Raw genomic sequence first — 22989 nt, forward strand, 5'->3', positions numbered from 1 at the left:
AAAATAGAAACGAGTAAGGGAGAGAAAGAATACTGAGGACTCTGCTACATTATACCTCAAGGACATTTTGGTGGAGATCACATTTTTCTTTGCTTTATCTTAAGAATACAAATCTTTAATAAAAAAAAATCATATTTTGAACATATGCCTCTTTTCTAATCTGTTGCCTGTGCCATACAGAACTACATAGTTATTTCTGGTTTACTATTCTGAATGTCAAATAAATGCACATATAGCTCCAGGGGAGTAAGTTATACTAACAAGCCCAATTGGTTATCATCCTTTTTTGTTGTTGTTGCTCTAACGCAGTCGCTTTAACGGAATATTCCACTATACTGATTAACCCCATACCACTTCGGCCACTGGAAGTTACAGGACTAATTCAAGTGTATTGCATGATTTTATTCAGCTTATCTGTTTGGACTAGCGTTTTCACAACATTTTGTTTTGTCACATAACTTAAGCTATGTACCTTGGAAATCATAGACTCTGTTAAAAATGGCATGCCCTACTCCCAGTATTGTCCTTTCCCCAAATCAGCACACAGAGCACTGAAATTGTCCATCTAAATGCATTAGTGGTTTTAGCTAATTTATTCCAAACTTGTGCACATTTGCTTTAATCTTTTTCAAAATGGTTCACGGGGAACCTCCTGTTAAAACCTTACGAAGGCTCCCTTTCTGAAATTCAGATCAGGTATTATATTTGACTTTTAGCAGTGTCACTTGAAGATGTGGGTGGAGCTAATAGAGTAAGTGGGTGGAGCCAGTTGAGAGAGTGGGTGGAGCCAGAAAAAGAGGGTGTGGCCTCCGACAAACATTTCAGCACCTGCACTTCATATTTTACAAATTAAGCACTGGGGGACCTTCTTTTCAGCAGGCAAAAACAGAGTTTGAAATAGGTTTCATTCTCCCACAAATATGTGGTTAGGCAGAACTGTCTTTGCACAAGGCCATTTAGCAACCAATAACAACTTTTTCAAAATTCAGAAAGGCAGTTTCATTAGTACAAGCCTAATCTGTTGTAAGTTCTAATGTTAACGAGTTTGAGAAAATGTGGATTTGCTAATGAAAATGTTATAACAGTTATTTGCTTAAAAGGTTGTTAAAATCCATATTTATACTAATATAATAAAGAGGGAGCCCAAACCTTTGAGGCGGGTAATCTCAGGAACCACAGCACCAATCACAACACCCAATACAGCGTTGGAAAGGGCAGTTGCAGCAGAAGGACATAGGCTATGCAGACGCCCACCATATACATTTAAAAGTTAAAAGAACCGTGCCAGCAAAGTAGTTCCTTGTGGGCGTGTCTGTGTTGTGCTGTGGGCGTGTGCTGGTGGCATGATAAACGCTGGGGGCGTGTGGTACGTTCCGCCCTTCATGCCATGTCTCATATCGTGTGCTAATCCCACCCTGCTCCCATTAAATACCCCTGCACCCCATAATCATAACCCACCCTTACTTCTTAAAATACTCCAACACCCTTAAACACTAACCCATCTTTACCCTATAAATATACCCTGTACCCCAAAACCCAAACCTACCCCTGAACCCTAAAAATACCCCTGTACCCCAAAACCCAAACCTAGCCCTGAACCCTTAAAAATAACCCTGTACCCCAAAACCCAAACCTACCCCTGAAGCCTAAAATACACCTGTACCCCAAAACCCACACCTAGCCCTGAACCCTAAAAATACCCCTGTACCCCAAAACCGAAACCTAGCCCTGAACCCTTAAAATACCCCTGTACCCCAAAACCAAAACCTACCCTTGAACCCTAAAAATACCCCTATACCCCAAAACCGAAACCTAGCCCTGAACCCTAAAAATACCCCTGTACCCCAAAACCCATACCTATCCTTAAACCCTAAAACTACCCCTGTACACCAGAACCCAAAACTATATCTGAACCCTTAAAATACCCAAACACCCCAAAACATATAACTAAGTACCCCCAAAAGATATACCCCTATACCTATACTTACCTTATCCAAACATTAAAAAAAACATGCTTTTACCATTCATGCATTTACAACGAATTTCGTTGTAAACGTATGCTTGGTAAAAGCATATAAAATGTAATGCCATGCGTTATAATGGCATTGCGGAATCATGGTACTTTCGTAATGAAAGTATGCGGAGTGATGGTATGCGGAAAGAAAGATGCGGAATAATGGGTGTTTACCCTCCCCCGGTAAGTACATTGGTGGCACGGCGGCCCACATCTCCAGCAACATAGTCATATTTTTTCACCACCCATTTGAAAAATGTACAGGTCTCTCTCATTGATGGCCAGCACCGACATACACCTCCCGCCACAAGTTCTAGAATTGCGAAATTTAGAGCTGGGGAGCTACGTTCGAATCTCTGCATCAGCTCAACATCCTGTGATTCCAGGCAAATCGCTTTGTCTCCCCGTGCCTACCACAAATTAATGCGTTCTTCTGTAATGTAAATTGTGCTCATGCCATGTTGTCGAGTTCGCGCTATATAATATTGCAAGGAAAAATAAAGTAGGGAAACTCGAGTTCACACACTACTGAACGCGCACTCTTAAGTGCATCAGCAGTGCACTCTGAATCGGAGCGTTTCACAGGCCTGTCACAGATAAGAAATTCTATCAAAACGAAATCCTATAAAACAATATACTACTGGCCGGCAGCAATTCATAACTGGACAACGTCGGGACGGGCTGCTAATTCACAATAAGAAAAGTTAAACAAGTTATTTGGAGCTTAGCAAAATCGATATTGTTAAATGAAATATTATAATGGTCATTAAAAGGCGCTACACAATGACGGACCGAAGTACTTCAGCAATCGAATGAACTTCAACCAACCTAACAGGAAACTCTGCTTCGAATCCCACTTCCTAGTATCCACCCGTCACATCCGCCGGACGAACAGAGGAGGCCGCATCATCTCCCACCCGGCGGCTAAGGGGCATATCATCAAGGCCATGCGATAATTATCGCTCAGCGCTCTTACCGCGAGGATAATTATCGCTGGCTAACTCTGAATTTTATCGCGGAGATAGCGTGCTATCAGCAACGCTTATCTCCAAAGCGATAAAATTCAGAGCGCAAGCTACCAAATGTGCGATTATCGCAAGAAATACAGCGATAATCGCACAAGGTTTGGCAAAAGCTTGCTGATACAGAAAGACATACCTAGCCATGATATCCACCTTACATAGGATATCAGGGCTAAGCCAGTTTTGAAGCAGGCGTAAGGAAAATAGCGATAACAGAGGTTATCGCTACTTTGCTTGTCGCTCTGCAGGTTAGCGTGCCCCTTGATAATTGGAGAAATGTCGCTTAGCGACATTTCTCCAGTTATGTCAGGGCAGGAACGCCCACATGAAATTATCGCCGCTTTCCATCCGAAAATGGACGCTAAAGCGGCGATAATTTTATCTCCGGGGTTTGATGATATGCCCCTTAGACCTAGCACAACCTGCCCCTACACCTCAGAGCATCACCATTGCTCCAGCAGTTCCGGAAGGACCTCAAGACTTGGATGTTCAACCAATAAGAGAACAGGCAGCTCGTTCTCCCAGTGTCTCAAGCCCCTCATGAGTGATGCAGCCGCGCTCTACAGATCCGATTGATTGATTAACGCATTTTACAAACGTATAATTGTTTAGATTTAAGTGCAAAAAAATCACATCAAATTGTGCAATTTAATACATTCTGTATTTGTCCAATCTGTCCAAATTCTGAAGTTCCAGTCTTTTGTTATGTTCACAGTTGTATTGCCGGGGAGGAGGGAGCATTGAAAGAAGTGGTATTTCGGTTTCAGTGAAGTTGGTTACTACCACCATGAGTATATCTGGGTTACTCTGGTAGAACATGATATGTTTCTATAGACGTGTTTATAAACAAGAGAGTTTGAGGTTCCCCATAAAGCCTACAGCACATGGTTTTCCGACCAACAAGAGACCGGTCAGCAGAGGGTTTGACTGACAGCGTCCTGCACCTTAGCGAGCTACGGATAGTTGCCGCGCACTTGTAAGCGCGCTCAGTGCTGGCTTTTGTAAGGGCTAGCTCCTTATTCGAATTGAGCACCTCATTGAAAGGACTGCCATTCAATATTTTAAGTTAAGGGTTTGGATTTTCGCGCTTTTCATTTAGTTTGATTTTTTTCCCCCAGGAAACTTGACTCATAGGGAAGCCTCTGATATCAATTTGGATGTGCCGGACTCCAGTTTGTTTTTAATTTATCATCTCCCCTGTTCTTCGGCCGACACCCCGCATCACAGCCTAGCCACATCACCTTTTTAGGGCTGGCTCTTGTAAAATACAATGGTGCGGCGGCCCCGTACAGCAGGCGATTCACTGGCTCCCCTTCAGTGGCTAATGTGTAAAAAAATATAAGTGCTGGGGCTCTCATCAGGAGGCAGTTTGGACCAGCCCATTTCTCCTGTTAGCGCCGCCTAAAACAGAACCAACTACACCATGAAAGTGGGGAGAGGACGTGGCACAATGGCCAGAGCCTCGACTTCGGAGCTGTGAACCAGGTTCGAGTCTACGCTTTGGCTTAACATCCTGCGCAAATCGCTTAGGGGCATATTATTAAGAACGGCGCTAAAATTATCGCCGCTTTATCGGTAGAAAACTGCCGCTAAAGTGGCGATAATGAGCTTGATAATATGCCCTTGAGAATTCCCATAGCAGCCCAGGTTAACACCAGAACCTGGGCTTCTATAGGAATTCACAAGGGCATATTATCATGCCCATTATCGCTACTTTAGCGGCAGTTTCCTGTCGCTAAAGCGGCGATAATTTTAACGCCGTTTCTTGATAATATGTCCCCTAATCTCTCCCGTGTCTACCAGAAATTAATGTGTCCTTCACTGGTTCTCATGAAAAGCACCGTTTCTGACGAATAAGTGCTGCTCCTGAGCACCGGAAACCACACGCTCAAATTAAGCAATGCTCCCCTCCCGTTCCAGGTCAGGACTCTGAAATTCTCTCTCAATGCTTTTGTGGTCAACAGCGCCAAGAAACCTCAAGGGTACCGTATATGTCTGATTTACAAGAATTTTGTTATTTCATTTCGTTCGAGTCTAACTTTAGCAATTGCTTTTCCTATGTCGCTGTTTACAACCACTATAATTTGCCTAATATGATTACTGCCCTTTTAAAAGTAGCTTTTGATTTATCTTTTGCTAGTTTTGGTACCAATTTGTTTTTTCCTGTAGTGCAGATTCATCAACAAGCTGCAGACATTCGGCATAATTTTTTTTCTAAGGATTGTTTAAAGTGTATCGGTTGCCATCAGGGTTAAAGGTTGTGTGATGTCATTTCCTGCGATGTCAACAGATTCCAATGACTTCCGGTGTTCCTTCCACTGTCCATAAGAAGCACCTGGCCCATTGAGTCTGCCCATTTACCTTTCTGTTCTTCAGCCGAGCCTTTCTTCTCCCTAAATGATCACGCCTCAGGTCTGTCCCAAGACTTTTAGAAAATGTCACTTTTTTGCCCCATCATGGCGCAGAGAGGCGAGTCACATGCATGTAGCACTCACTGTGGGAAGAACCTTCTTATGCTGCTTTCAGGGCTCCCAGCTCAAGTGGTACCAAGTGTTCTAAAGCTGCAGGCCCTCTGGGACACTCTCACCTCCTCCATTATATTTACACCTCTGGGGTATTCGGGTATCTCTACAGTATCTCCTATATAGTACCCATGTCAGGCCTTAACTCTCCATCTGTAAATCCTGGGTATTAAAATGTTTCCATCATATCAATGCTATCCCTTGTCCCAATGTATTTATATCTGTGCCGTACTTAGGCACCACCTTCATATCTGCTCTCTCCGGATGTATGTCGTTACAACGCATACTTTTACAACGCATACCTTTACAACGCATACCATTACATTGCATGTAAGGTAAGTGTTGGATAGTGTAGGGGTTAAAATTACTATTCTAACTCCAGGGGGTGCAACAGTAGGGTAAGTGTTGGATAGTGTAGGGGTAAAAATTACTATTCTAACTCCAGGGGGTGCAACAGTAGGGTAAGTATTGGATAGTGTAGGGGCAAAAATTACTATTCTAACTCTAGGGGTGCAACAGTAGGGTAAGTGTTGGATAGTGTAGGTATGCGTTGTAATGGTATGCATTGTAATGACCTTCTTTGTAGTGGTATGCGTTGTAGTGACATTCGTTGTAATGGTTGCGTTGTAATGGCATGCGTTGTAATGGATGTTGCGTTGTAAAAGTTTTGTTGTAAAGGTAGTGCGTTGTAAAAGTTGCGTTGTAAGTGTTGTTTCACGCTCTCTCCTGTATCCTATCTTGGGAGTATATAAAATCCCCATCAGCCCCCCCCCCCCCCCACACACACAAACACTCTTCACCACTGCACACCCCCAAGATGTTAAAGGCCCACCCCGCATTCGCATGGTGGCTCTCCTCTGGACTGATTCCACTGGCTCTGTCTACTTCTGAACTTGTAACTTTGAGACCTGGAGCACTTGCAATAGACAAGACCTCATCGCTGTGTCCTTGCACGGCAAGGGGTGTGTTTGGTGCGTTTTGTTCTTGTGTGACTTTGCTTTCTACCTTTCCACCCCTTACAAGAGTGGTCCCAGGATGTTTTACGAAACAGAAGCTCATGCTGTAGGAGATATTGTGTTGCATACAGTAGTACATTTCAGTGTGAGAAATTCTAGACCTCCGCCTTTTGTTAAAGTTTTTGAAACGTTTGTTGAACCTGATATGAAGATCAGTCTGTCTGCCACTAACCCATCTCCTCTTTGAGTGAGGCCACCAACCCTTCTCCTCTTTGAGTAAGGCCACCAACACATCTTCTCTTTGAGTGAGGCCACCAACAAATCTCTTCCTTGAGTGAGGCCACCAACGCGTCTCCTCCTTGAGTGAGGCCACCAACGCGTCTCCTCCTTGAGTGAGGCCACCAACGCGTCTCCTCCTTGAGTGAGGCCACCAATGCGTCTCCTCCTTGAGTGAGGCCACCAACGCGTCTTCTCCCTGAGTAAGGCCACCAACGCGTCTCATCCTTGAGTGAGGCCACCAATGCTTCTCCTCCTTGAGTGAGGCCACCAACCCGTCTCCTCTTTGAGTGAGGCCACCAACCCGTCTCCTCTTTGAGTGAGGCCACCAACCCATCTCCTCTTTGAGTGAGGCCACCAACGCGCCTCCTCCTTGAGTGAGGCCACCAACGCGCCTCCTCCTTGAGTGAGGCCACCAACGCGCCTCCTCCTTGAGTGAGGCCACCAACGCGCCTCCTCCTTGAGTGAGGCCACCAACGCGTCTCCTCCTTGAGTCAGGCCACCAATGCGTCTCCTACTTCAGTGAGGCCACCAATGTGCCTCCTCCTTGGCCCCCAACACATCTCCTCCTTGAGTGAGGCCACCAATGCGTCTCCTCCTTCCGTGAGGCCACCAACGCGTCTTCTCCTTGAGTGAGGCCACCAATGCGTCTGCTCCTTCAGTGAGGCCACCAATGCGTTTCCTCCTTGAGTGAGGCCACCAACGCGTCTTCTCCTTGAGTGAGTCCACCAACGTGTCTCCTCCTTGAGTGAGGCCACCAATGCGTCTGCTCCTTGAGTGAGGCCACCAACGCGTCTTCTCCTTGAGTGAGGCCACCAACGCGTCTCCTCCTTGAGTGAGGCCACCAATGCGTCTGCTCCTTCAGTGAGGCCACCAATGCGTTTCCTCCTTGAGTGAGGCCACCAACGCGTCTTCTCCTTGAGTGAGTCCACCAACGTGTCTCCTCCTTGAGTGAGGCCACCAATGCGTCTCCTCCTTGAGTGAGGCCACCAATGCGTCTCCTCCTTGAGTGAGGCCACCAATGCGTCTCCTCCTTGAGTGAGGCCACCAATGCGTCTGCTCCTTGAGTGAGGCCACCAACGCGTCTTCTCCTTGAGTGAGGCCACCAAGCATCTCCTCCTTGAGTGAGGCAAGCATGGCGTCTCCTCCTTTAGTGAGGTCACCAATGCTTCTCCTCCTTGAGTGAGGCCACCAATGCGTCTCCTCCTTGAGTGAGGCCACCAACGCGTCTCCTCCTTCAGTGAGGCCACCAATGCGTCTGCTCCTTCAGTGAGGCCACCAATGCGTTTCCTGCTTGAGTGAGGCCACCAACGCGTCTTCTCCTTGAGTGAGTCCACCAACGTGTCTCCTCCTTGAGTGAGGCCACCAATGCGTCTCCTCCTTGAGTGAGGCCACCAATGCGTCTCCTCCTTCAGTGAGGCCACCAACGCGTCTTCTCCTTGAGTGAGGCCACCAAGCATCTCCTCCTTGAGTGAGGCAACCATGGCGTCTCCTCCTTAAGTGAGGTCACCAATGCGTCTCCTCCTTGAGTGAGGCCACCAATGCGTCTCCTCCTTGAGTGAGGCCACCAATGCGTCTCATCCTTGAGTGAGGCCCCCAACACATTTCTTCCTTGAGTGAGGCCAACAACGCGTCTCCTCCTTGAGTGAGTCCACCAACCCGTCTCCTCCTTGAGTGAGGCCACCAACATATGTCCTCCTTGAGTGAGGCCACCAACGCGTCTCCTCCTTGAGTGAGGCCACCAATGCGTCTCCTTCTTGAGTGAGGCCACCAACACGTCTCCTCCTTGAGTGAGGCCACCAACGCGTCTCCTCCTTGAGTTAGGCCACCAACACGTCTCCTCCTTGAGTGAGGCCACCAACACATGTCCTCCTTGAGTTAGGCCACCAACGTGTCTCCTTGAGTGAGGCCACCAATGCATCTCCTACTTGAGTGAGGCCACCAACCCGTCTCCTCCTTGAGTGAGGCCACCAACATATGTCCTCCTTGAGTGAGGCCACCAACGCGTCTCCTCCTTGAGTGAGGCCACCAATGCGTCTCCTTCTTGAGTGAGGCCACCAACACGTCTCCTCCTTGAGTGAGGCCACCAACGCATCTCCTCCTTGAGTGAGGCCCCCAACACATCTCTTCCTTGAGTGAGGCCACCAACGCGTCTCCTCCTTGAGTGAGGCCACCAATGCGTCTCCTTCTTGAGTGAGGCCACCAACACGTCTCCTCCTTGAGTGAGGCCACCAACGCGTCTCCTCCTTGAGTTAGGCCACCAACACGTCTCCTCCTTGAGTGAGGCCACCAATGCGTCTCCTCCTTGAGTGAGGCCACCAACACATGTCCTCCTTGAGTTAGGCCACCAACGTGTCTCCTTGAGTGAGGCCACCAATGCATCTCCTACTTGAGTGAGGCCACCAACATGTCTCTTCCTTGAGTGAGGCCACCAATGCGTCTCCTCCTTGAGTGAGGCCACCAATGTGTCTCCTCCTTGAGTGAGGCCACCAACGCGTCTCCTCATTGAGTGAGGCTGCCAACCCGTCTCCTCCTTGAGTGAGGTCACCAATGTGTCTCCTCCTTGAGTGAGGCCATCATCACGTGTCCTCCTTGAGTTAGGCCACCAACACATCTCCTCCTTGAGTGAGGCCACCAATGCGTCTCCTCCTTGAGTGAGGCCACCAACACATGTCCTCCTTGAGTTAGGCCACCAACGTGTCTCCTTGAGTGAGGCCACCAATGCATCTCCTACTTGAGTGAGGCCACCAACACGTCTCTTCCTTGAGTGAGGCCACCAATGCATCTCCTCCTTGAGTGAGGCCACCAATGCGTCTCCTCCTTGAGTGAGGCCACCAATGCGTCTCCTCCTTGAGTGAGGCCACCAATGCGTCTCCTCCTTCAGTGAGGCCACCAATGCGTCTTCTCCTTGAGTGAGGCCACCAAGCGTCTCCTCCTTGAGTGAGGCAACCATGGCGTCTCCTCCTTAAGTGAGGTCACCAATGCGTCTCCTCCTTGAGTGAGGCCACCAACGCATCTCCTCCTTGAGTGAGGCCCCCAACACATCTCTTCCTTGAGTGAGGCCAACAACGCGTCTCCTCCTTGAGTGAGTCCACCAACCCGTCTCCTCCTTGAGTGAGGCCACCAACATATGTCCTCCTTGAGTGAGGGCACCTATGCGTTTCCTCCTTGAGTGAGTCCACCAACGCGTCTCTTCATTGAGTGAGGCCACCAACCCGTCTCCTCCTTGAGTGAGGTCACCAATGTGTCTCCTCCTTAAAACGATGGATTTAGGCCCAGATCCTTGTACTGGGGTGAATGTATGACATTGTTCTACATTCTGTCCATCAACTGTGTTTTTTGCAATTTTCACCCCGAGTGGGCTGGGTATACTCAGACGTGAGTCCCAGGCTCTCCACACCACTGGAGTCAAGCTATCCAGGCTGATGAAGGCTGATAGCCAGAAACCGGTCCTTGGATGCTTGATTCCGGTCTGGGAAAGACATGGCTTGGTAGTTCGGACTGGACTGTTCCCATGAGGCACAGGGTCAGAGCTGATTTGCATATAGCCAGTGTCTAACCCAGGGTGGTGTGGAGTGCAAACAAACGATGGATTTAGGCCCAGATCCTTGTACTGGGGTGAATGTATGACATTGTTCTACATTCTGTCCATTAACTGTGTTTTTTACAAGTTTCCTCCTTGAGTTAGGCCACCAACACGTCTCCTACTTGAGTGAGGCCACCAACAGGTCTCTTCCTTGAGTGAGGCCACCAATGCGTCTCCTACTTGAGTGAGGCAACCTTCACATCTCCTACTTGAGTGAGGCTACCAATTCGTCTCCTCCTTGAGTGAGGACACCAACGCGTCTCCACCATGAGTGAGGCCACCAACGCGTCTCCACCATGAGTGAGTGAAAGTGCAGTCAGTGTGAAGGTATCCACGGAGGGAGTCACGTCCACACATGTCGCTGCTTCTCCTCGCTGGAACCTCACCCTACGGATGAATACGTCAGTGGCTGGTCATGAGCCAAAAAGGCCAACTTACCAGTCTCGAGGAGGTGAGGAATCCACTGTCGATTAAGACGTCTTCCAGGATGTCCTGATCTGCAGGAAGAATGAGGCACAAATTAGACACAGAGACCTTTCATGCTGGATCTTTAACCGGCTGTGTGCAGAACCCGTGACAAACAACTTTGTGATTGAATTAAAGTTACTCAAACATCAAAGGCCATAACATCTCTGTGTTGTCATCATGCAGGTTTCCTAGTGATCAGGAAATGGCTCTAGATTTATTTTGCTGCTACTAGGGTTTATTTCACTACATGCAGGATCCTAAAAAGGACCACCCTCTCCTCCTTTCCTATTTCTCCGTCCTCTTGCAAGCAGATCCCTGCACAGAGAGAAAGGACAGACACATCCACACAATACAGAACACAAGCAGGGCTTCGTAGCTCCTCGGTAAGCTTGAGTATTCATCCTTCATCAGGTACTAAAGACCCAGAGGATGGTTTATTTGGACCTAGATTGAATCGCAGAGTTAAATATATAACACGTTTGATGAATAAAAACATGAGCCTATATGTATAAACAAATTCACGCAACCCGGCAAGCCCCCTTGCTGTGCTGCGTGAAAGGGAAAGGGCAGAAATGTGCAATATTTACCACTATAAGACGTATTCCTGTCCTTTCCTAGCACTGGCACACATTTGGCTACTTAGTGCCAAAGCAGGCACCCTTATGTCATGTTGCAAGAGTGCCTGCATTGAAGGCAGGATTGTTTTTGTGCAGAAAGGGGTACCTTCCTGCACAAAAACAATCCTTAGAGGAATTTGTCTCTTTCTAAATGTGCTGCACATTGCGGCACACTTAGAAAGAGGAAACAACGAGGAGAATTAAAGACATTTCTCCTCACTGCACCTCTGGTTGTGAGGGCACAAATCTGATGCATCCCCAGGTCTACCAGTGTTGACAAATCTGGGAACGCCTCAGAATGCATGGGTGGATCTGTGGGAACACCCACGCTCCACCCACGGAACGCCTTCCTGGTTCAGAGAAACGCAACACAGCCGTTTGCACTGCATTGCGTTACTCTATATTTATCAAGCCACACAAGGCCAGGCAAGGGCAGTGAAACCTTGATAAATATGCCCCTTTTTCCCCAAAAATGGATCCAGAAGTAGATGAGATTCCAAATAACTATGGGGCAGATTTATGAGGCCCTTGCGCCACGTTTACGCCGCTGTTGCGTCACGCAAGGCGGCGTAAACGTGGCGCATCCCTACGAACGATTTACAACGTGACGCATCTAGGCAGATGCGTCACGTTGTAAAGCCTTGCGCCGCTTGTGGGCGTTCCGGCGCAGGGTGGGCGTTCCGGGGCAGGTGCGCCTCGCAAAAGTGGCTGAGTGAAATCTATGAGATTTCACTCAGTCACTTTTAAGCCAATGCTGCGTCAAAAGCCTGCGCCTGCTTGAAGCAAGCGTAGGTCTTGACGCAGCATTGTTAAAATGGGGCACCCCCGAGCCTTGCTGGAGCTGCGTCGCAACTCCAGCAATGCGCCACATTTCCGGCACAGATGCGTCACGCATCTGTGCCGTTTTTGCACCATGGTGCGCCGCATTATAAATGCGGCGCACCATGGCTGGCGGAGCTGTGGCGCACTGTGGCGCATGTTAACTGGCGCATCCCTGGGGATGCGCCAGTTAACATAAATCTGCCCCCAAATTTATTGATCAAGGCTTGTTTGTTTTGGCTGCACAGTTCTGCACAATGTTGTCACTAGTGTTAGCCAGGGAGGATGGCACCACCATATTATTTTTGGTCATTGTCGCCCCGTGCCCACTCTATCCAGTCCATCACAGCCTGGGAGTTCTGTCAACTTTGGAGAACATTGCTTTTTGTAAATCAGACCCATGAGAGTTTGAGTGTCATTCCCAATACTTTTTATATTGTGTAATTTTTCCTGGTATTGTACTGGTGCAATATCGTGTGAAGTATAACTACTGCATCACTATTAGTGATCAGGCGGCTGCCATGTTTATCCAGAAACAGCATACATTTTCTGTTTAAATGCCTCAAATGAAGATTTGCTTCTAAGCATCTGAAAGCATTTAAGCACAAATGGTATCTAGTTTGTGTGGTGCTACACTGGCTACTGATGTTGTGTTGAATACATGGGGATTTCTCCATCTCTAACTTCTCCTCTTTGGATTTCATGCAGCTGTTTTAGAGGAACAGCTTTTTGTCATGAATAGTTTGTGGTAATTATGGGTAATAATTGCAGCATGGGGATTCATTCATTGAACTGTATTAGTATTCTATTTTTTTTTATTCTGCATTTTATACAGACGGATGTTATGCAACATGACAGAATAACATGTGGACTGAGGCTAGAAAAAGGCTCAATTAATACCCTGGCCATGATGCTCATTACTATGTATTGGTTCCTGGGGACCCAATCAGCATGATCGTCCACATGTGCGACAAAAACATTCTCTGCATTCGTAACAGCGACTTTTTGTGACTCACACTTAGGAGCCCGCTAAATGTGCTGTAAAACAGTGTCCAGACACTGTTTGCGATTCCCAATGGGGTCTCAATTGACCTGCCTCATTAAAATTCAGGAGGGAGGTTGCAATTTGCGACCGATTGGCAATGGCCAGTAATCACAAGGATGGTGGCTTGCTGAGTTCAGCAGACCACCATGTCTGTGTTTGCTTTATAAATAAAGTTTTTTTTTAAAATTGAAATGCAGCCCATTTTCCTTAAAAGAAAACTGGATGCTTTTCAAAAATAAAAATGAAAAGCTACCTTTTCATTTTTTAAGAGTAGGCTGTGGTCTGTTAGACTACTGCTTGCTCTTAATAAATGCTGGCGCCTACATTCACAAAGGGGAAGAGGTCCTTTTGGGACACTTTCCCATTTATGAATGGGTAACCACCTTTTTCACGGAGTCAGTAAAATATTCAAGTTTTGCAACCACATTCCGCTTGCAAAACGCAAAATGCGAACGCAAAAAAACTTGCGATGAGGCCAATCGCAATACAAAAAGCAGCGAAAACCAGTGGCAGGCCTGCAATCCCACGTTTCAAGCGTGAAAAGGCACCATAAAAGCAGAACAAAAACAAAGGGAAACAAAAATAAACAGCGTAGCACCATGGATGCACCCAGACCCAGTGCAGAGGTCAACACGAACCCCACAAGGCACATAGACCACCAGCAAGGAACAACGGGGTGTGGGATGGCCAAGGAGAAAAGGGAGAGGAAGACGGGGTGCAGTCCGCAGGAACACCAGATCAGCGTCACGGAGGTAACAGAATACAACCATCAACTGAACTACAATTAGACAAACGCAAATGCAGTTGGAGCGTCGAGGAGGTCAATGGAGGAGGCTAAGAGGCGCTGGCATGATGTGAAAAGCCAAACCATGCACAAACCCGCTGCCAACAGGAAGGCAGCAACGGCGATAGGAGGTGGGAGTCCTGCACCACAGGAGGAACCAGAGGAAACGGAGGCCACAGTCAACAGTGTGGAGATGGTGCAAGGAGTTGGGAGTCCGGATACAGCTCGATGGGACCTGACACAACATCAACAGGGTGAGTAACGACCAGGGACTGGGGGGACGGGGGGGAGATGGGCACAATGGCACACATGCACAATGATATGTAGCACACTGCACATCCACAATCACCCTGGATCATGTCCCTGATCCCCGTGGCACACTGCAGCACACACACATAGCAATAACAGCACATCCACATTGACGATAATGTGATACAATGTGCAACCCCAACACTGCAGGTCAGAGGACACACCTGTGTCCGCTCATGCACAGAAACAGGCCAATTCCACCTAAGATAGCAGGAAACTGTGAGATGGAAATATACGTGTACAACTTCACATCTGTAGTCCAAATGTTCACTGACCCGCATCAAAATCCAGTACAATGTACATTGTCATACAGTCTGCATGTAAACAAGAACAATGCGCCAACATACATGTCAACACAATGTCAACATGCATCTCCCCTGCACATTGCAGAGGTATTAGATTTGGGGGTCTCTGGTTGGCACAGGTATGCACTTGTGACAAACAGGGACCCTCTCCTCTAATCCGGGCAAGGGAACTACTCCTCAAGAATAACCCCTGCTCACCCTTTAGGTAGCGTGGCGCGAGCAGACAAGGCTAATCCTCAGGACGTTCGTTAAGTCAGTTAAGCATTTATGACCATATGCAGTAACATGAATTACCCACCACAAATGGACACCAGGCGTAATTTATGTAGGAAAATACGTAGGCTTTATGTAAAAATATACTTCTTATTTGTAATGTTGGTTGGGGGTGCACGTATTAAAGAAAGTCCAAAGAATGCGATATTTGTATGCAAAAAGTTTCATCTTTATTTATATATTCTTTTCATAAAACAGCTTCTCATTGTTTGACAATGAGAAGCTGTTTTATGAAAAGAATATATAAATAAAGAAGAAACTTTTTGCATACAAATATCGCATTCTTTGGGCTTTCTTTAACCCCTTCCATGCTCATGACGAGCTCAGCTCGTCATGCAGTACAGTGCTCCTCAGCCTCAGCTCCCGCCTTCATTGCCAGAAGCTGCCCTTCGCGTTAGCCGACCCGACGTCCTGATTTATTCAGACGCCGATCACCCCCGCTGCCTCAAGCCTTCCACATCGCTATTCAGCATTGGATCTCACACACCAGCCCCTCCATCCGCATGAAATTGCCATTGGCAAACATCACTGTTCCCTCGACAACCCAGTCCTGATGACGATCCCGACTGACGGGGATCGAAACGCCGTCGACCACACAGCTTAATTTTATGGCGCCCTTCTTGTTTTGTACTCCTGGAAATTGACTCATTCTTGTTTTAAGTGATTACAACTTGATCCCTGGAGCCATTACTCTGTATATTTCACCTATTGTCACTACGCGCCGACCACGCTGTTTCACCCCAGCACTTGCACTATCATCACTATTCACTGTATATATTTATGTATATATCACCCTCACCAAGTGCCACTGGGTTGTCACCCCATTTGATGTGTACAGTGCTGGTTAACTGTATAACTTTGCAACAGACCCGCCATGCTCTTTAAGTGGTGAATAATACCCGCCTTTTTTCAAAAAACTGCAGTGACTCCTTAATCTCTTTCTTTTGTAATGCATATTGCATACACTTGTTGAAATTGTCTTCCAATTGATACCTGTTGGGAATTGTTCTTATTTACAGTATATACCCATCCCAACTCGGTCTATGGGTTTTCTCCTGTCTATCCTACACATGGGAAAAAGGGGCATGCAGCACCTTGGGAAAATACCTTTAGCATTGAAGGTGTTAATACGTGCACCCCCAACCAACATTACAAATATTCTAGTGATCTGAAGCTCTGAGACGTCATCCAGCAGCTGACGTAGGGGTTGTTTGCACAAAACCATATAACTATTTTTGAACTGGGATCGAGGTGCGGCACCTGAGGGCCCGCTGCTGCTTTCTGTTCTTGGTGGATGAAAAAATACTTCTTATGCAGGCTTAGTTACAAGACCGTTATAACGTTGTTAAATGAGGCCACAATATTTGATAATGCAAAAGTTCTTCGGCATTTGGTAAAACAAGGTGAACTGTGGGTCCTGCTTGCTTCGCGCTGGTGGAGCGACCCGTTTATGCTTGTAGGCAGGCAGGGAAAGCAAACGTTGTGGACCCTGGATCCGATGCGAACCCGCGATCGAGTTCGTGTGTCACAGTACCTTGTTGTAGAGCTTGGTCGCGGCGTTCAGGTGCGGCCAGGAGAGGGCGGGCCCGGGACGGGGCCGGCGGTTCTCCGCATAGGTGTCCGGTTCGGTGCCGCCTCAAGGAGCAAAGCGAACGAGCGGGACAGAGGGAAGAGGTGCGGGCGGTCCGGGGCGATGTGCGGCTCACGGGACGAGGCTTCCGTCAGGCCAACGAGGCGTACTTCTTCCGTACGCTGGTGGGTGGTGGCGTACCTTCGGGTCGACGGGGCTGACTTGGTAAAGGCGGGGCTGTCGCGGCAAAGTACTCTCAGTACATAGTGTACCGAGAGGCCTGGAGCATGCGGCGCGGCGAATGTCAAGGCTATGTAGCGGGGCAGCGGCGTACGTCTTCAAGGTACGCGCCGTCCGAGGCTCGAGGAAGCACTCACAGGGAATTCCTGCAGGAAGGGTGCGATGCCCCCAGCGCGCTCCGAGCGGGCGGGGTAGACGAGGTGCGGGCAGCCCAGGGAAGCGTAAGGAGAGCGGCTCAGGTCAAGCGGGGCTCTCAGCAGGCAGGGGCGGCCAGGCACGAGTCGTTTACGGCCCAAAGAGGGGGCGAGACACAATTATAGGGCACAGCTCCGGCGAGGGGAGAAATCCCAGCGAGTCAGTAGTCGAGGAGCGAAGGTAGGATGAGCCCAATTATCCTGGGGCTCAGTTCAGGGGGTTAGCTCGATATCAAGCCCTTGGAGATCGTTTCAGGCACAAGTCTACAAAGTCCTTTCTGGTCTTTTCCTCTCCTTCCTTCAGCAAGGCACCAACTGCAGGCCAGTCCCCCAGGTCAGGGACAGTCTTCCTCCTTCAGCTTCTCCTGGTCCTTCTAGTCGGGCAGAGGTTCTTCGGGGTCAAAACAGGATCTAATGTTTAGGAGCAGGGCTCCTACTTTTATACACAGTTTCTTTTGTCTTTGCAGGCCAGGGGGTCTGAGCCTGGTTCAGCCCAGTTTTGGAGCACTTTGTTTTGGAGACTCTTGCTGTTTCTTTCAGGGTGCAGGGCAGAGACATCAGACGCTCTGCAGGAGTTGGAGCCAGCATTGTGGTGGCAGAGCACAGCCCTATTTAGAGTCAAGGGACACTCCTCCCACCCATCCTGGTGTAATCTCTCTATTCACCACCTGGCAGCCCAGACTGTCTCCTGGAATCCCCCAGCCATGTCACACACAGAAACCAGACAGCAGATACACATCATAGCAGAGGCGGGCTGAAATGGTCGGGCAAGCAAAGGCTAACTTCCTAAAAGTAGCATTTGTAAACACAGGATATTAAAATAAACTTTACTAAAATAAGTATTTTATTATTCTGAGTTCAGGCATAGTAAACTTGACTTTCTACCATGTTCCCTGAGCCTGCTGGGATTATAGGGTGTATTAATTCCAGCAGCCCATTCTGGCCTATGAGAACAGGTAGCCTTACAATAGTGAAAAACTAAAGTGGCTGTAATTCACTATTAGGACATGCCACACACATCAGGGCTTGTCCTACCTTATGCCTACAATGCACCCTGCCCTTGGGCCTACCATAGGGGTGACTAATATGAAGTTAAGGGAAGGTTTAGGAACTGGCAAGTAGGTGTACTTGCGCAGTCAGCATGACTGTACCAGACTGCACGTAGGTTCTGCAATGGCAGACCTTAGACACATTTTACCAGGCCGCTTCTGTGGGTGGCACAACCAGTGCTGCAAGCCCACCAGCAGCCTTTGTATTTACAAGCCCGGGCACTCCTGGTGCACCTTACTGGGGACTGACAGTAAACCAAATAAGCCAATCATGGAAACCAATCAATGTATACATTTTACAGTAGGGAGAGCATATGCACTTTAGCACTGGTCAGCAGTGGTAAAGTGCCCAGAGTCATTAAGCCAACATAAACAGGTCAGAGAGAATATTGTAGGGAGGCAAAAAGTTCAGGGATGACCCTGCAGAGAGGGCCAAGTCCAACAAGAGGGATACACAACACCTCCAGCAGAGCAGACCAGACAACTCATCAGTGATTCTGGAGAGGATTGTAGGAGAGTAGGGTCTGCAATCCTATGATCACCCAGATTTTTTGCTTTTGTTTCACTGGTTTACGACTTTCTCTGGCTGTGGGCCTGCCAATCAGACCCACAGCCTGGCTGTTCTCTTTCTAAATTACGAGATGTACCCTAGGTGCATTTACCAGTTGGTACTGGGCCACCTTATCAGACTCTGTAACTCAGGGCACAGGTGTACCCAGGGCCGCCAGGGGCTGCAGCATGTATTATGCCACCCCTGGCTGGCCTCCTAAATTTGACACAACTGGCTGCATGACAGCTGGGGCGAAGTCGTGTAATCACGCTTTGCTTTAGGTATAGTAGCTCTATATCTAACCATACAATGGACACCCGAGTCCCTATCAGTCACTCCTATGGCAGGCCTTGACAATCCTGAAGGCAGAGTGCGTGGGCTCGTGTGAACTAGGTTCTGGCCCGAGCCGAGCCCGGTTGCAGCTTGCGGAATCCAGACCCAATGGCTGTTCCATGATAATGCGTACCACATCGGTAACTTCGGTGTCGCGTTATCAAGACATGTCGAGTAAGGTGTCATACGAATCGGGATGCTGCCCTCTCACCAACTCTGGCGACGAGGTTAGCATTCCGCCCTTCTAGAGGGACACGACATGTACGTAACTGTGAACCCCGGTTAAAGTTAACTAAAGCCTCAGCTCCACAAAATGGATGCTGCCACCACAGACACGAGTCTGACCTCCTGCTGCTGGGAGTCCTTCCAGCGAGGAGCGCTTGGACAAAGGGTTTCCTGTCAAGGGCGGTGTTCGCACCGTCCCAGACAGGGTTTGTGTATTCTGGGTAGGTAGGGCTTTTGCGAGAAGGTGACTGCGGAGTGGCACCCCGGTGCTCACTACGCATCTGCCGGTCAGAACCAGTTCCAGGGGCGCCAGCCCTGGCCTGGGGAAAGTCCGGCAGGGGAGAGGGGTGTAACTACCCCCCTTCCTGGTCCCACCCTTAGGGCAGGACCTAGTCATGTACCCACCCCTTTCTTTAGAATAAAGGCCGGAGCGGGGACCCTTCCAAATTAGATCATCTTTGAATCAAGAACTACTTTCTACGAAAGGACATTCGAGACTCTTCTCAAGATTTCTCCCTTGTGACTAAGGAGTAGTCACCCCGCATCAGCGGGCACCATCTAAGAACTCTGCGGTTTGCTGTAAGTCCTTCCTCAAGGAATCCGACGGCCCAGCTCGACGAGAACCGGCTTCCCTGGCACCTCTGACCTCTATCCACGTCATCAGCTCAGCTGTGATCTGTGGGTGCGACGAGACCTCGAGGGACCGGCCATCATCAAAACCTGCACGCTTTCTTAACCAGCACGACCATCGAAGCGATTCTCTGGTGAGTGCTCTGGGGTCCGAGAAGCCCCGACCCTGAGCCGCTCCAGCACCGAAGTGCAGTCTCCCAGCATCTCCACGATCTGCGTGGGGCCCTTCTGCTCGCTGCTCAGCACGTTGTCTGGTCACTAGCCGCTGGCTTGTGCCCTTCTACGACGACATCCGACAATCAACACTGCTGGTCTGGTTGCTCCAGACTGGCCCTTGCTTCCATCTTTGCGAGAAGCACCCCGGACCCTCCTGGTCCACTCAAGACGCCATCTTAGGCCCACCACGTGGCCCTGAGATCTGCCAAGGCTTGTTGCCCCATCCTGGGCCCAGCGACGCCGACAGCATCATCCTTCGTGGGACAGCTCGCACCTCCACCGTGGTCGCCGACAACGCCTCCTGGTCCGTGAGACTGCAGAGCCTAGCGTCGCCCACTCACCTGGTCGAGGTGACGGCCAACCGGTGCCTTCCTGGTACCCTCTGACTACTGGCTAGTAGTACGAACTTGGTCCCCTCTGCTTTCAGGTATCATCAATCTCTGATCCAGGCTTGGATCTCTACGAACTATTCATCACTGGTCGCCGGCCAGCAACTCCTCTTCTTCCGGCTCCTGGCTCGTCAGCGAAGACCCCGACGCCTGTAAGACTTGTGCAGCCGCAGCCCTCGTAGCTAGGTAACTCGGCATTTCGGTGCCTGCATAGCCTCCTTACTCTAGGGTCCCGAGTCCCTCGCTTCCGACTTGCCTTATCGGGTCCGCCCGAGACCTTAAACTTTCCGTGTCTTCGGACACTTGTTTTAATTGTGCACTTGAAGTATTTTCCTAAGAGATTTGGTTTGTGCTTAGTACCCTGTCCTCATAAAGAGTCCAGGGCTGTTGTGAATCTTAATAAATATCCTGTTTATTTTCATAACACTTGTGTGGTGTCCTTTCACTGGGTGTTCAAGGGGTACATGTGTGGTAAACAGCTGGCTTAACGCGCCCTCTCGAGTCTTTAGCCTTAGACTGCTCGTATCCACGCTACTAGGATAGCTGGTCTATAGGTTGACTTACAACCAAACACCATAAGGGTCGTTGGAACGATACATAGCGGTCGCTAGAATAGCGAACGTTGCATATCGGGCCAACTTCTCACATTGGTGAGCAGCGGTTGGGATTTGAGCTTGCTGTTGTTTTACCACACGTATCCTAAGAATATCTTGTTGAAAGATCACATAAGTACTGTTAGTACATATAACTAAAGCTTAGAATACTCTGAGTTCTACTGAACCAGCTGTTGCAGCTCCCCAAGGCTTAGCACACCTTGGCTGCAACTCTTAGCAAGGGAATAGTAGGTAAACACATAGTGTAGGTAGGTGCATCACTTACACCACACTAGAAACAGTATGTCGGACAAAGGAGGAAACTCTGAGTCTCCCCTTGTGTCAGTTGACCTTCCACAGGTCATTCCTTCAAGATATACTGCGCTGAGCTTCAAGGAGTTAAGACAGGTGTGTCGCTCCAGGAAGATCAAGCAGGGGTCTAACCCCACAACGTCCTTTCTGATTGGTCTCTTGGAGACTTATGATGCCAGAAAAGCTGAGACCCGTCTTAGCTCTTCTAATCCAGAAGGAGACATGCCTCCCCTCGAGGGAACCAGAGACGATCCTGACCTCATCCACCTCACAACTGAGAACGAAGATGTGGAGGAAGATGAGGATGAGGATCCCTCTGGGGATGAGGCAGATAAGGGACAGGTAGAAGTCGTTAGACTAAGCAGGTCCAACTTAAGCAAACATGACAGTGGTACTGGGGGACCCCTGGGGCCACTATCAGGTCAGCTTAACATTGGGAATGGACGAGCCCGATCTCTGTCAAGAGACTCTGGCAGATCCCTTCGAACCAATGGCTCTCACAACTCTTCTCAAAGAGGGATGACGTCCCCTCAGAGGAGAGTGTACAAAGCTAAAGAAAGGGCAGCCAATCTGAGGATTGAGAGGGAAGAACTTGCCCTGGCCAAAGAACGGCTTGCCTTTGCTAGAGAGCAACAGTTAAGTGGGGCAGTCCCCACTGGGGGCAGCAATGTACCTAGCAATAGGGAAAGGAGTTTTGATACGAAACACCTTGGTAAGATAGTGCCCCCCTTTAAACAAGGGGACGACATCCACAAGTGGATAACTGCTTTGGAGAGGGCCTGCACTGTGCAGGGTGTTCCCCAGAGTCAGTGGGCAGCTATCTTGTGGCTCTCCTTTGAAGGAAAAGGAAGAGACAAGCTCCTCACCACAAGGGTGGAGGACGCTAACGATTACCAAGTCTTGAAAAATACACTCGTTGAAGGGTTCGGCCTAACCACTGAGCAGTACAGGGTGCTGTTCAGGGATACCCAGAAAACGCAGTCTCAAGATTGGTCTGATTTTGTCGATTGTGCCACTAAGGCTTTTGAGGGCTGGTTGCTGGGCAGTAAGGTTACTGATTACAAAGGATTGTATAATTTGATGATGAGAGAACAAATTTTAAACAATTGTCAGAACCAGTTGTTGCATCAGCATCTTGTCGACTCGGATCTGACCTCTCCCCAAGAATTGGGAAAGAAGGCAGACAGATGAGTTCGTACAAGAGTTAAACAGAACCAGGGCCAGAATCAAGGTGGTCAGAAGAAAGCAGACCAAAAGGGTAAAGATTCTAAGGGGGAACAAAATGACCAGAAGTCTTCGACAGGTCCCCAACAACCCAAAGAGGGTGGGGGTCAGGCTCCCCAAAAGAAGAAAGAAGGCCAATCCAAAAGATGGTGCCAGTACTGCAAAAGTAAATCTCACTGGTTTAGTGAGTGCACCAAGAAAGGAGGAGGGCAGACTCCTGCCACTGCAGCCCCTAAGGCACCTGTGCCCCCTAGTACAGTCAGCAGTGGTAGTGCGCCTCCCAAGGGTTTAGTAGGGTTAACCCTGGGTTCTGAGGGGCGTGACAACTTAGTTGGCACACTCACTCAGGCTGTCCTTGTCAGTACAGGGGACGCGGACGTGTCCCCTGACATAAGTCCCAATACCTTGGGCAAATACAGACAGACGCCTTTCATAAATGGAAAGATGGCTCAGGCCTATAGGGACACT

General features: G+C 48.9%; 1 protein-coding gene across 1 annotated transcript in view; it reads right to left on the minus strand.

Annotated features, from left to right (window-relative positions):
• Window positions 1-22989, minus strand: part of LOC147693383 (protein NSUN7-like) — a 162218-nt gene that overhangs the window by 125996 nt on the left and 13233 nt on the right. Inside the window, exon 2 of the mRNA XM_086933716.1 lies at window positions 10815-10873. Within this exon, the coding sequence (XP_086789842.1) occupies window positions 10815-10873 (59 nt within the window). The remainder of the gene's footprint in view (window positions 1-10814; window positions 10874-22989) is intronic.

Source organism: Lissotriton vulgaris, chromosome 8 (genome assembly GCF_964263255.1).
Source record: "Lissotriton vulgaris chromosome 8, aLisVul1.2, whole genome shotgun sequence".
Taxonomy (NCBI): Eukaryota; Metazoa; Chordata; class Amphibia; order Caudata; family Salamandridae; genus Lissotriton; species Lissotriton vulgaris.